The sequence below is a fragment of the Phascolarctos cinereus genome, unplaced genomic scaffold (genome assembly GCF_003287225.1).
Source record: "Phascolarctos cinereus isolate Bilbo 61053 unplaced genomic scaffold, phaCin_HiC Scaffold_7;HRSCAF=346, whole genome shotgun sequence".
NCBI lineage: Eukaryota > Metazoa > Chordata > Mammalia > Diprotodontia > Phascolarctidae > Phascolarctos > Phascolarctos cinereus.
The window spans coordinates 68,095,685-68,110,934 of NW_027556180.1; the positions used below are offsets into that span (position 1 = coordinate 68,095,685).

At 45.8% G+C, this 15,250-nt stretch overlaps 1 protein-coding gene across 1 annotated transcript in view; it reads left to right on the forward strand.

Annotated features, from left to right (window-relative positions):
• Positions 1-15,250, forward strand: part of TNS1 (tensin 1) — a 326,151-nt gene that overhangs the window by 265,874 nt on the left and 45,027 nt on the right. The window contains 2 exon segments of the mRNA XM_021002764.2: positions 13,062-13,258; positions 14,063-14,138. Coding sequence (XP_020858423.1) covers positions 13,062-13,258; positions 14,063-14,138 — 273 coding nt within the window.

Below are 15,250 nucleotides of genomic sequence, written 5' to 3' on the forward strand. Positions count from 1 at the left end.
TTAGGAAGATGATTCTACTGGTTGTGTGAAGGATGGCTCAGAGAAAGGAAAGATTGGAGATATTTGGGAACAAGGAAGGAAAGCAAAGAAGGAACAATAAGAGGGTAAGAAGGGGATCCATACTAGTGTATTATCACAGGTAGACTAATGTCTCAGCGGAGTTCTGAGGCAGTGAGATGAGGAATCGAGGAAGCTTGTGATGGCCGACCTTGGTCATCTCAGTAAACTGAGAGGCAGACTAGCCTGAATGCGATGACGTTAGAAGAGAGTAGACAGTAGACAGGGTGTAGTTAGCAGTATGGAATGCTACAGAAAGGCCAAGGAGAATGAGGACTGGGAGAAGGCCACTGGATCTGGATTAGAGGAACCTTGATAGCTTTGAGAAGGCAGTTTCAGTTAGGTGATGGATAGAAGCCAGATTTGAGGGTTCAAGGAGTAAGTAGGTAGCGAATGAGTCAACAGCTAATGTAGACTATGAGGATGTGAATATAGATGACTTTTAAATAGTTCAGCTGTTAATGGGAAGAAAAGAAAATGTTCATTTGAGGGACTTCCAAAGTCAGGAGAAGGAAGTTTCCCCCTTTTTTTGAGGGTAGAGGAGATTAGCCATGTTTGTAGGGAGATGGGAAGGTGTTGGTATAGAGAGAGAGGTGGAAGAGGTACGCTGCGGGCCTGTGTGGGGATGTAGTTGATGAAGCTAGGCCCTGGAAGAATTATGCTCACTACCACAGGTAGAAGGATGATTGTTGGCAAGCAGGAGGCCCACTTCTTACTCTTAGGCAAGAGGAAAGGAGAAGGAAATGAGTAAAGGCAAAGTGGAGTTTTGAGGTGGTGAGATGAGAAGTCGAAGAAGCTTGTTTTTTAAAAATTTTAAAAATTTAAAAATTTTTTAAATTTTATCAATTTATTTTGATTTATCAGTAATCACTTCCATATGCTTTTGAGTTTACACTTTTTCTCCCCCATCCTCCCCACCACCCTCCCCAAGACAGTGCACAATCTGATATAGGCTATACATTTACATTCCTATTAAACATATTTTCACATTAGTGGTGTTGTAAGTAAAAATTAAAACCAATAGGAGGAACCATCAGAAAGAGGAAATAAAACTCAACAGAAGAGAAAAAAATAGCAGTCCAGCTTCCATAGTTCTTTCTTTGGATGTGGATAGCATTTTCCATCACGAGGTCGAGGAAGCTTGTGATGGCTGACCTTGGCATCTCAGTACACTGAGAGGTAGAGTAGCCTGAATATGGTGAGTAAAATGAGGATGGCTTTGGGCATCTGAGAATGGAAAATTCAACTCAACATAGTTCAGCAAATGATTATTAAGCTCCTACTGTATGTATGGCATTGGACTGAACACCAGGAGTCAAAAGACCCAAATGAAACAGTCCCGTGGAGCTTACAGACACGTGGTGAGAAAACAGTACACACACATATTAGCAAGTGCAAGGTAAATTGGGAGAGAGTAAGCACTAGCAAGACGTCTGACAAATTGTCATCTGTCTTTTGCTTGAAGATGTTCAGTGAGGAGGAAGCTGCTACCTCTGAGGGCAGCCCATTTTATTTGGGGATAGCTCTAATTATTGGGAAGATTTCCCTTAATTTTCCCTTAATCTTAAGCCTGGCTTTGCTTCTGTTCTGCCTTCTGGGACGAAGAACAAGTCTAGTCCTTTCCCCATCTAATGGTCCTAGAAATACTGGAACTCAGCTATTCTGTAGCCCCTAAGCCTTCTCTTCTCTAGGCCTGTAATAATTCTGGTTCCATCAGTTGCAGTCCTTCACTGGACAGTCTCCAGTTTACCAATACTCTTCCTCACTGTGGTGTCCAGAACTGAACACAATTCCTCCCTTGGACCGGGGAAGATTGCAACAGGACCCTAACCTCCCTAGGCACGGACAATGTGCCTTTCAGTTTCACTTTTTTTTGGCTGTTGTACCACACTCTTGACTCACATTCAACTTGTGGTTTACTAAAACCTGAAGGTCTTTTTTCAGAGGATGCTGTCTAGCTATATCATCCTCATCTTTTCCTTGGGAAAATTGACTTTTTAAACCTAAGTGTAATACTTTTTGTATTAAATTTCCTCTTATTAGATTAGATCCAACATTTTAGCCTGTCATAATCTTTTGGATCCTAACTCTGTCATTTAATATGTTAGTCAGCTATTCTTGTTTGTGTAGTCTGGAAATTTGTATTCATTGGTAGGAGGGTTAGACAGCACAGGCCCTCTAGCCCTCCACTAATGACTTTTCCAAGTGGTCGTCAGAACCCAGGTGGATACTGTTGAGATCCATCTTTTCAACCAGTTCTGAATCTATCTGACTGCCCTATTGTGTAACCTATAATCTCTTTATCTAGCCCCCAAGAATAGCACTGAAGACTTTGTTCAATGCTTTGATAAAATTCTGGTAAACTATGTCTTCTGAATGTTCATGAATGAATGAATGAATGAATGCAAAACATTAGGTTCCAGGCATGCTACTAAGAACTGAAGATACAATTTTTTTTTTTTGGGCTAGGCAATGGAGTTAAGTTACTTACCCAGGGTCACACAGCTAGTGTCAAGTGTCTGAGGCTGGATTTGAACTCAGGTTCTCCTGACTGCAAGGCCAGAGCTCTATCCACTATGTCACTTACAGATGTTTTTAAAAAGAGACAATGTCTGCCCACATGGAACTTATATTCTAAAAGGAGAATATAGCACATATGAGGCATGACTAAGAAAGGGGGTTTTGTTATGTGGAAATGAAAAATGTGTGTGTGTGTGTGTGTGTGTGTGTGTGTGTGTGTGTGTGAATGTATGTGAGGATATGGATAGAAAATTAGTCATTCAGTTAACCAGTATTTATTTAGTACTTATCATGTGCTGGGCATTGGACTGGAAATACAAATGTAAAGAAAGACAATCCCTTCCCTTAAGGAGCTTACATTCTGGGGCGGCTAGGTGGCGCAGTGGATAGAGCCCTTGCCCTGGAGTCGGGAGTTCATATCTGGCCTCAGACCAAACACTTGACACTTACTAGCTGTGTGACCCTGGGCAAGTCACTTAACCCCAATTGCCTAACCACCCCCCTCAAAAAAAAGGAGCTTACATTCTAATAGGGGAGATAACACATAAAAGAAAGCTAAAATGCTGGGGATGGGGGAGAGTGAACAAAGGTGCTGGTGCCAAGGTGTGATAGAGGGAGTACAAAATGCAGCCTGGAGAGGAGTGAGACATAGTGGCCTGGGTGCCAGGGCAGAAATGCAAGTAGGGTACTTAAGTTGGGGTTCTAGGAAGAGCAATCCAACCAGAGGGAGAGGCTGAAGGGGAGGAGGGTCCTTCCAACATGTGAATTTCAGGGCTAGAGTGAGACTTCAGGATGGAGATTTCTGGGCATGGTAGAGGAAGTCCAGAGTACAGCCTGGGAGTAACAGGTTAGAGGCAGCGGGGAGATGGTGGAATGGCCAAGGAGGACTACTGGATGGGATATGAAATTGCAGTAATGCCTGATGTCCAGGGCTGGCAGTCAAGAGCGTCTGCATGGTGGGCTAATTTGCACATACTCAGTCACTGTTTGACTTGGGGGGGCACTAGGGCAGGAGCTCCAAAGATCAGGGTATTCACCTCCTCAAGGGTAGGAGGCTTGGGTTCTGGTGGACCTGGTTGTGGATGTCTAAGTCTCAGGTCTGGTGTGGAGGGTGCTGATCAAAAGTCCAGAAAATTCAGAGAATTAGATTCAGAATAGAAGTTCCCTTGGTTTGCTCCTCCACTTTTCTTTTAAGGGGATGGTTGTGTAAGATGTTGTGGCCATAGAATAGATTGATTGGCCATGGACAGATGGGAGACTCAAGGATGAGTCAGAGGTTGGGAACTTAGATGATTGGAAGGATGGTGGAGCCCACCGCAGAAGTCAGGGGATTTGAAAGAGAGACAGGTGTGGAGTTGTTTGGTATGAGTTGAGTTTGAGCTATCAGAGAACATCCAGGTGGAGTTGGAGATGTGGTTCTGAAGTGGGATGGAGGCTAGTTATGTAGATTTGGGAGTCATTTGCATAGAGATGATAATTAAACCTATGGAAAGAGATGGAATGAGAGAGAGAGAGAAAGAGGGAGAGAGAGAGACAGAGAGGGAGAGGAAGAGAGAGAGAGCGAGAGAGAGAGAGAGAGAGAGAGAGAGAGCGAGCGAGAGAGAGAGAGAGAGAGAGAGAGAGAGAGAGAGAGAGAGAGAGAGAGAGAGAGAGAGAGAGAGAGGAGAGAGAGAGGGAGCGAGCGAGCATAGAGAGACAGGGAATAGACTTGGGGACTACTCACACATTGGGTTCAGGAAATGAATGAAGACCCAACAAAGGCTGGCAGCAGTCAAATCGGGCAATCCAGTAAGGAGTCTGGGACCTAGGATGGTCCCTTGAACACAGTAGGTCCCTTATAGAGTCTCGTTGAATTGAATGCACTTGTTGAGTCAACAGGAGATTAAAAAAAGGGTTGCCAAGCTGTAGTGAGGGCACAGCTGAGGCTCAGTAGTACAAATTTCTAATAGTTAGAGTCAATATGGCTTCATCCCTTTCTCTACTGATGCTAGGAACAGGAGGGGAAGTAGCAGATGGTGGAGAGTACCCAGTGTCAGGTCTTGGTAAAGCAGCCATAGTGGAAAGTCAAGGACATCAGTGATTCTAGGCATTAGCAAACTCATCATTGAAATGACTGGCCATTGAGGGCAGAGCAGGAAGGCATTTGAAACCTGAATGGGGATAGTACGCTAAAATATTGAGGAATCAAGGAATTGGAAGTCAAATTGAACAAATTCAGTGGAAGTGAAGGAATGGGAGAAGCAGAGGTTTCCATCAGAGGGAAGGGGTTCTGGATTCAAACCCCAATCTCTTCTACAGCAGTTCAGGCTTGTTTCTTTTGTGTTCTCAGAGGAGAAAGATTTTATCCATTCATTCATTTATTCAATGGAAAGGCAGCATAGCAAAGTGGAGAGATGCTCAACCTTCGAGTGAGGAAGACCAGGGTTCAAGTCTTACTTATACTGGCTGTGTGACCCTGGGCAAGTCCTTAACCTCTCAATGTCCTAGATAACTCTAAAGCTCTAAGTGGCAGAGTATTTGCCCATCTGCACTGGGAGAGGGAATTTCCTTGAACAGAGTGCCCTTAATTAATGAAATCAAAAGTGGCCCCACTGTAAGTGACCATTACATGCCCTTCAGTCCTGTGTTAGACACTGTGGTAGTAATGATGGGAGTGAATAAATAAAATAAGTCAAAGAGCTTATAATGTTGCTTGTCCTGAGAAAACAGCTCAGTGCTTCAGGTCCTCTGTCCATCCCCTTTCTCTCTTCAGGAAGAGCTCAGAAAAAGAGGGAGTTGGAGAAACAAAATATTCTTTATTTTGGGAAGGGTCCTCTTGGTGCTTCTCTTATGACCAAGTGGGAATGGGTCCCAGAGTTCTCCGATTCTTTGGCAGAAAAGAGGAAGAACTATCCTCTTAAGAGGAAAGACCTTGGATGCTTCTCCCCCTCTGCCATCCCATTCTCCCATCTATGGCTGGATCCCTGGCTCAGACCTTCAACTAATGTTTATTTTCTTTTTGTTTTGTTTTGCTCCTTCTTTTTTGTTCTCTGTGTGTCCCATGTGTGTCCTGTCTTGGTCTTCTTGGTCACTGGTGGAATGCCTTTCTTCCTCCACTTCCCTCTGTTCTCCCCTCCCTGCCCCTTCTTTCTCCCCACTTGGGGATCAGCATACAACGCTAAACTCCAGGGTATCAAGAAGAGTGCCACATCCTTGTGTTCTCCTCTCCACCGGCAGAGATCTTCCTCCCACTCTGGTTGGTGCACTCCCCTGTACTCCATTTCTTAACTTCTATTTTCTTCTCAACTTTCTATTCTCATATCCCAATTCTTTTCTTTTCTTTCTCAATTCTCTCCATTTAATCTCCTGTTTCTGCCTCTTTTTTCATCACATATTCTTTCTCTTTCTAGTCACCTTTTCTCACTTCATTCCTTCTCCCTCTTTCCCTTCACATCTTTCTTTCCTCCATCCTCTCTTCTTTCTTCTTCTTTTTCTATCCTTTCTCCTCCTCTTGTCTCCCCTGCCTCCCTCCTCTCCCTCTAGATCTTCTCCTTCCCTCTCCCTCTCCCTCCCTCCCCTTCTCTCTTCCTCTTTCTCTCTCCTTCCCTCTTTCTCTCTCTTCCTTTCCCTCCTCTCTCTCTCTTTCTCCTTCTTTCCCTTCCCCTCCCTCTCCCTTTCTCATTCTCTCTTCCTCTTTCTAACTCTTCCTTTCCCTGTCCTCCCTCTCCTTCTCCTTTTCCCTTCCTCTCTGCTCCCCACCATCTGCATGTCTGATTGATCTTTTCTTTTGCATGGACAAATGCCTAACGCATTGAACCTTGGTCTTGGCTGCTGGAGAGAGGTCTGGAGTAAGCAGACTTAACACTCAAGAGTCTCATTGGAGAACAAGGGTCTCTTGGACCTGAGTGGCAGATAACCTGCCTTCATTATAGAAGGATCCTGGCAGTGTTTTCTGTACTTAGCACTCTTTACTTTATTGCTATGGGAAGGGCTATAGAGCTTGAGCCCTTGCTAGTAAACCATGCCAAGGTGGTGCATGGGGCAGCTGGGTAGGAAGAGTTAGATGGTGCCCGCAGCACTAACAGCTTTGTCGATATGGCCAGTCCTCTGGGCTGACACGGAGACTTACCCTCTCCCTCATGAGCTTTCTCTCAACTGAACTCATTCATCTTAGCATCCTTTAGGTCCATCTGACTTTAAGGAAAACTCAGTGTGGGATCTGATATGCCCCAGGCATTGTGAACCAAATTATCTATGGGGCAGATTAGCTTGTCAGGTTGGTAAAGCAGCCATAGTGGAAAGTCAAGGACATCAGTGGTTCTAGGCATTAGCAAACTCATCATTGAAATGACTGGCCATTGAGGGCAGAGCAGGAAGGCATTTGAAACCTGAATGGGGATAGTACGCTAAAATATTGAGGAATCAAGGAATTGGAAGTCAAATTGAACAAATTCAGTGGAAGTGAAGGAATGGGAGAAGCAGAGGTTTCCATCAGAGGGAAGGGGTTCTGGATTCAAACCCCAATCTCTTCTACAGCAGTTCAGGCTTGTTTCTTTTGTGTTCTCAGAGGAGAAAGATTTTATCCATTCATTCATTTATTCAATGGAAAGGCAGCATAGCAAAGTGGAGAGATGCTCAACCTTCGAGTGAGGAAGACCAGGGTTCAAGTCTTACTTATACTGGCTGTGTGACCCTGGGCAAGTCCTTAACCTCTCAATGTCCTAGATAACTCTAAAGCTCTAAGTGGCAGAGTATTTGCCCATCTGCACTGGGAGAGGGAATTTCCTTGAACAGAGTGCCCTTAATGAAATCAAAAGTGGTCCCACTGTAAGTGACCACTATGTGCCTCCTACTCCTTCTTAAACTCATTCTTTTGTCTATTTCCTGATCTCTGAGGCTGGAAGGTCAAGGGAAAGGGTAGCCATTTCATGATGAGAAAATGTTTGGTTGGGGAAGAATTTGAAGCTATTGGCTAAAAAATGATCTTTTAATATCCAAAGCAATTATTTATGTAGGTTCCCCCTGCCTATGGACAAGAGAGAATTGCCCCTAGAAGACCAGTCACATTTTCTCCCATTACTTTCCACCCCTTCCTCTTTCTAATAGTATGTGATTCAGGAGGTTCAGGGCAGTTCAGGCTAAGATTGGCCCTGGTCCTGGAAAGAGCATGGCTTGGCCTTAGGGGCTGCTGGTGTGGTTGCCGTTTGTGTGGCTTTGTGATTTCCTAGCCCAGAAGGTTATGCATCAAGAGCCCTCTCTCCTCTGGACCTCTCAGGGATGGAGCTATGTCCCCAAGCCCCAGAGATGAGGAGCCCAGTCTTTTGGAAACCTGAATGCTGTAATGAAGAGTGGGGTTTGTGGGAGTGGTTGGGTAGCTGGAGAAAAGGGTTCAGGGGAGGGGGGTAGTCTGTCAAGGATATTGGGGACAAACAATCTAAATTATTTTGGATAAATATGAGTATTTATGTATGCAGATGTTGTAGTCCTTTCTGTAGTTCCAACCCTTAACTTAAAAGAAAAAAAAGAATGACTTTGTCACTCAGGTGATTCTAGCATACTTGCAAAGTCTAAGAGACCTTAAGGGAACTGTTCACCCAAACAAGGCACTGTCCTAGAGATTGGCTGCTGTCATAGTTGGGGACTGCTGCAGAAATGTACTAGTCTGGGAGTCTGGTCAATTTTGTTACTTGAAAGTTTCTAGAGCTTATGTAAGTAACGTAAGCTCTCTGTACCTCAGTTTCCTCATCTGTAAAATGAGGTTAGACTAGATCACCTCTGAGGGTTCCTTCCATCTCTAGTTCTGTGAGTGTAAAAGGAGTTTCCAATGTCTTCCTCCCTAAGGCACTCACTCTTGAGCCCCACATCCTCCCAAGAAAATTCTGCCTGCCACCCACCCTTTGGTGAGTAAGCATGGAATTATGGAAAGAACTTTAGACTGAGATGGAGGGGACCAGAGTTCTATTCTCAACTCTGTTGCTAACTAGTTGTTTAATTGGGAAAACTACTGGGCTACTCTGTGCCTCAGTGTCTTCATTTGAAAAATAGAGGTGATAGTTTTCTACCTATTCCCCAACCATGTCCAGGATTATAGTGAAGCTCGGGGAGATCATTTAAACAAGAGCACCTGAATACTCTAAGGGGCGATAAAAACAAAAGTGACATTTTAAAGTTTTCTTACCAATTTTCTAGTGTGGGTCCAGCCTATTTCTCCAATTCTCTCCTTAGCATAGAACATCCAGTCATTCTTTTCTTAAAGGAGGACATTTGCCTTCTCTTCACGCAACTGAATTCTTGGACCACTTTACCCTGTCTTCATTAATGTGCCATGGGGTATGTGGTTCTGTTCCCCCATCCTGGGAGGATACTGAGAAGTTGAGCTTTGAGGGAGCCTTGGTGACCCCATTAAAAACCTTACTTCTGCTTCCTGTTCAGTGTGTGTGTGTGTTAGCCAACAGACACAGAGACAGAGACAAATAGAGTTTTGGGGTCAACGGCGATGGGATTGGGGAAGCAATCCTATTTGCATTATTGCTTGTTCTCAGGAACCATGTGAGAGTGTGATGTTTCCTGCTTGGCCGTCATGGCCTGCATGGGCCCAGTCTTTCCACACTTGGCCAAGGAACAATGGGACTCTCTTCTCTCCAATCTGCTTTGCTTCCCCTGCCCCCTCTCCTTCTTCCACCCCTCCCTATGGAGAAAGAAAAAGGAGAGAGAGAACATGACTCTTTGGGCACCCTGGAGCTGAGCTGGGCTTGCCAAGGGGGACAACAGAGAGACACTGTGTGCAAGGAATGCACGATGTGCCTGGCTGGCCACTGACGCAATGTGGGGATCTGGAGGGGGAGGGATTTGGCCCCGTGGGAGTGGAATGTAGGGTCTTCCCTGATCTTGCCCCCTTCCCCTGTCCTGAGAAGACTGAGGTAGAACAGTGAGGAAATGAGGAAGAGGAGGGATCTATCTCTGTCATTCTCAGCGATCTCCAGGAAAAGCTGTATCTTGGACTCCCTTAATCATCATTTCTAATGTCTCACCCCTTCAGCAGTTGGGAAGGTCTTCATGCTGTCTCGCCTTCTTCCCCCACCCCCAGTGATCATGGTTACTGTGGGAGAATTCCCTTTGTGAGGTGCTCAGGGAATGCTCATGGTAGATCCACAGGGGCAGCTTCTGCCTTAAATAGAGACTCAAATGCAAGAAACTGAGTTTGGTCTTATTTTCGAGGGCAAATACCCAACCCCCAAACAGAGGAGTTAAATGCTGAGCTGACAACTAGAGGGAAATATGCCATAAAGGGGGCACAGGAGGGTGGAGAGAGTCAGGGGAATGAGCTCGGCTCTAATGCATTTCTTTTAACCTTGGGCTTGAACTCTAGCTCCAGACCCTGCTAGCCTTTCCTGATCGGGTCTCCTTTGTCACAATTATTATTAGAAAATCAATGGGAGCGTCTGTTTCGCTCTGATGCTTCTGCCAGGAATGAAACCGGTGATGGCAGCTCTAGACCACTGGGGAGTTACTGGGGGCAGGGCAGGGAAAGGATAGAGAGGGCCACGGAAATGAAAATAATGGAGGGGGAGGACCGCTCTCTGTTGGTATTTAACACTGCAAGCCACACTGCAAGCCACATGGAAGACATTTGAATCTCCAACAACAAGAAATAAGCAGAGGCAATATGTTATAGTAGATGGAGAACTGGCCTCAGAGTCAGCAAGACCTGGGTTCAAATCCTGCCTCTGATGTATACTGACGATACAGTCTTGGGCAGGTCCCAATACCCCGGACAAGTCTGGGACTATGTCTCAGGATAGTTGCAGCACGACATTGGTTAAGGGGTTTCCTCACTAGTCATAGGTCCAGTTAATAAAAAAGAAAAGAAAGAACTCTTACACTGGTTCTTTCATATACAAGTGGATCTTCAGTCTCATTGATTCAGGAGTCCTCTCTTGGTGATGCACATAGCGGCTCATCCGTGGCTGCCAGTTGTCCATGCCCTCCTAAAGGTTTGCCATGTTGGTTGGTCCATCCAACATCCTGGGGTTCTTCCTTGCTTTCTCCTGACTCAGGAGGGCACCAGGGGAGCACCTTACCTATCCACCTGTTATCCCTTCTTAGCCACGTGACCGGCTCATCTCTCCTTATCATCATGCAATTTCTCCAGGACGTTCTCTGCTCCCATATATCATCGCAGTTACTCCCGGGTTATGCGTTCTGGCCTGCTTGCCCACCACGCACTTGGGCATTGACTTCTGTGATATATTCATTCCTCTTTAGCTGTTTGGGGGAAGGGATGTATAGCAAGACTGGCAAAATGTCAGTGATGAAAAGATTGGTTTTACCTTCATGAAAAGTTTGGGATCAGTGAAGAGGGTTATTTTTAAGATTTTAAGTAACCTGCCCAGAGTCACACAGCTAGTAAGTGTCTGAGACCAGATTTGAGCTCAGGAAGATGAGTTTTCCTAGTTCCAAGCCCAGTGCTATAGCCACCACACTACCTAACTGTCCCTATTTAAATTTTTTTTTTTTATAGAACGGTGTAGTGTTCCATGTGCTGTTATATCTATGATCTCATTTGATCCTCATAAGCACACTGAGAGTGGATACTTCAGGTCCTATTAGTATCATGTTTACTGATAAAGAAAGTAGAAAGAGAAATTAAGTGACTTGCCCAAGGTCACACAGCTAGAAAGCAGTAGAGGAGCCAAGACCATAATGTGGGTCACCTGCTTCCCTGTTCTGCGCTCTTTGCTCTGACCCTTCAGAGAGCAGTGCTGCCGCCCAGCTACTAAACATACCCAAGATGGGGACTCAGCATGTCATGCATTTGCATGTTCTTTATTTAATGGCACAATGCATTGAAATAGGCCATGTCCTCAGGCCCTGCTGGTTTGCCCTCTGTGTCCACCCAGCCTCTGTGTGGAAGAGACCATGTGTGTGCATGCGCACGTGCTTTCATCCAAACCTGGCACCTGGCAGTCTCTACTGTGCACAACAAGCTGGGAGGAGAGGTTTTCCAGCTTGCTTCTGATGGCAGCCTTCACATCTGGCATCTGGTGGGATATATAAATCACGTAGCTGATGGTGCAGAAGGTAATTCTGCCTGCATGTCCTCTGCCCGTGCTCCTTAGCACATTCCTGAAAGCATCAATGTGTGATGAGTGTGTGTGTGTGTGTGTGTGTGTGTGTGTGTGTGTGTGTGTGTGTCAGAGACACAGACAGACACAGAGAGAGGTCGTGGGACAGTAGCTCTTATGATGAAGCCGGTGAGGTCTACTGACTAAAGCCTGGGACTCAGGACGCTGGCATTTCATTTCCTTTGTGGCTTTGATTTTCTGGGTGACTTCAGGCAGGTTATGTTATTTCCTTATGCTTTTGTTTCCCCTTTTCTGACTACAAAGAGCAGAGAGATGGTTTAATGATACTTAGGAATAATCCTGGTCCCGGAGAGATGGTTTAATGATACTTAGGAATAATCCTGGTCCCGGAGAGGGACCCTCTTTCCTGGAAACAGGGGAACGGGTTAGGTGCTCTTTGAATATGCCCTGATGGCCCCCCAAGAAGAATGTTTCCTCGGATTCTTTGAGTCAGCTCAATGAAGCAATGGATTCCTTGCCACAGGCTAGTCCCAGGGCAGGGGAATGGGAAGGAGAGCAGTTTGGTAGCCCTGGGGAGTCCTGCTTGTTGGGAAGGGAAATGGAGACAAGCAGATGGAAAACAGAGGAGAATTATTTCAGGGCTCCCTTCCCATGTTGTCACATCCAGATCGCTAACCCTGCCATCCACAAAGCAGGCGTGTCTTTGGGGTGGGGCTGCTCTGTGAAAACTTCATGCTAGTAGAGACTGTTGGGGACAGATTTGAAAGCGAGAAAGACAGGGGCCATGTGGAGATTTGCTAGAAGTTTTAGGGTAACCTTGGATAAATTTGAGGGCCCCTTGAGAGCCCCCAATGCATCCTGAGGCCTGGTGGGTGTGAGGGGGTAGTAACCCCTCTTGTTTGTCTAGGGCCCCCTTAGAGATCAGAATACATGATATTGCATTCTTCCCTCTTTCCAAGAGTTTTTCCCTGGGGCCAGATGTTGCATGTTAGTTGATGCTGTTGTCGTGGTAACTGCCTCCCCCTTCCTATTGCCTTTCCTCCCTTCTATGAAAGGAAGCAGTGGCCATCTGCTTCCAGGGGTTGGAAAGGGTTGACATCTGTTTCAAGAATCAGCCCTGTTATGCTCTTGGCCAAAGCTCAGTCCATGCTCAGAGATCACTGGGTGGAGGTCTGTTCTCACTCAGAATAGATTGCCCAGTCTGGCAAAGAGGGCCATGAGTGTGGGGGAATTGAAGAGAAGGGGGGTGGTGCAGAGAACATAAGCCCTCATCCTGTTCAGACCACTGACCTTAGATGCAATGAGTTCTCTGTGGAGTCTGACCCACAAGCTCTCTAACAGTGTGCTATCTTTTTTGGAGAGACTAGCCCCCCCCCCCAATGTGTGCCTATCTCCCCTGACTCCTGCCATTACTTCCAGGGGTACAGGCTCGAGAAAAGCAGACAACAGAGCCTCCTCCCCCACTCCGGAGACGAGCAGCCAGTGATGGGCAATATGAGAACCATTCTCCAGAGCCCACTTCCCCTCGGAGTCCTGGAGTGCGGTCACCAGTCCAGTGTGTTTCCCCAGAGCTGGCCCTCACCATTGCCCTCAATCCAGGAGGACGGCCCAAAGAGGTGAGAGTTGAGTAGTTATATTCCTCTGGCTAGGGTGTACAAATGGGACCGCTGTGCTGGGGACTCAGTAGAAATAAGCTGGGTAACATTGTTCCTAAAGGCAAATGGGGATTGATTTTTCACATTCCAGCTTAAAGACCAAGTGCTTCCCTGTCTTTGCAAATTTTCTATTTCCTAATCACGGTTAAGCATGACATATTGCCATCAAGTTACCCTGGTGTAGCTAATAGTAGGGATCTGACAAATCTGAGCCCTGTTTTGAGTGTCCCAAGTGTCTTTCTTTCTCACAAATTCCTACCTTCTTGGTTCTCCCAAAGAGACTTTTTATATTTCCATTGCCCAAGTCCATTTGCCTGGTCCAAGAAGAAAGAGTTACTGTCTTGCTCCCTGGAGATAGTTCTTCAGTTGGAGCCAAAAGGACCAATGGTGTCATGTAAAGGACCTGGGGTCACCTCGTCCTTTTCCCTGCTCCAAGGCAGGGACACCACCTAGGTCAGCCCACTCACACGGGCAGCTTTCCTGTTCTGAATTATCTTTAGACAGATGCCTTGGACTTCTGGCTATGGCTTGACAATGGCCTTGCAAATAAGCCTCTTGCCTACTTGCCCCATTATGAGTAATTCTTGTAATCCTGGACTGGGTGAGTGGACAGATTTAGTTCATCTTTGTCTGCTTCCCAATGGGAGATAAGCTTGGGGATTTTTCACCCGTCTGGCTCTCTGAAGAGTTTAGCTCCTTGTTGCCAGGGACGCCATAACTGATGTTTTCCATTTTCTCTTGTGTGCTCTGTTTCTGTTCCTGTAGCCCCATCTGCACAGTTACAAGGAGGCGTTTGAAGAAATGGAGGGGGCCGCTCCGGCCAGTCCACCTCCCAGCGGTGGTGAGAACTCTCCCCCAACCCCTGACTTCCCTGTGTCGCCTCAAAACCCTTATGTCAACCTTAGCCCATGTAAGTGTTCTGGCTCTGGGAGGTGGAAGGAATTGGTTGATGATGTGGGCTGAGTCTGGTGAGGCTGGGCGGGGGTCAGTCTCAAGTCCAACTTTAAAGCCAACCATCTTTCTCATCCCCATCGCTCCCTTCCCTCCACCCTTGCTTCTGACCCTTTTCCATTCTCATCATTTCTCAGCCTCCATGCCTCCACCCTAGTCCAAAACTCTCAAATTTTGGATAATCACATCATGACTGCTGTAGCCACACCAGGCCAGAACATAGCAAACTCCAGGTGACCCAAGTTTTGGAATCATTAGTTTCCTTATTTTGTGATATTTCTAGCTCTCTTGGTCCATCAGTCAGTAAATAAATATTTATTAAGTGCCTATTGTGTGCTAGGCACTGTGCTAAACTCTGAGGATACAAAGAAAAGGAAAAAAAATCACCTTCTCTCAATGAGCTCACAGTCCAATGGGGGAAACAGCATGCAAACAATTATATAAAACCATGCCATAGACGGGGTGGAGTGGAGGAGATAATCAAGAAATGGAAGGCACTGGCATTAAGGGGAATTAGAAGGGCTTTCTTGTAGAAGGTGAGGTTTTAGCTGGGACTTGAAGGAAGCCAGGGAAGCTGGGAGGAGGAAGAAATGAGGAAGGAGAACATCCCATGCATTGTGGACAGCCAGTGAAAATGCTTGGAGTTGAGAGACGGAGTGTATTCGAGGAATGGCTGGGAGGCCAAAGTCACAGTACACAGGGGAAGCGTAAGAGGACTGGAAAGGGGTGTGTGTGTGTGTGTGTGTGTGTGTGTGTGTGCATGGGAGGGCTTTGAATGGCAAACAGAGGATTTTATATTTTGATTTTATGTTTGATCTTATATTTATATTATATATATTATATTACATTTATATATGTATATTGTATTTGATCATATATATGTAAATATATGTATGTGTATATATATATATATATATGTATATATGTATGTATGTATATATATGATTATTTTGGTCCTGGAGGTGCTAAGTTGCCACTGGAGTTTATTGACTAGGTGAGTGA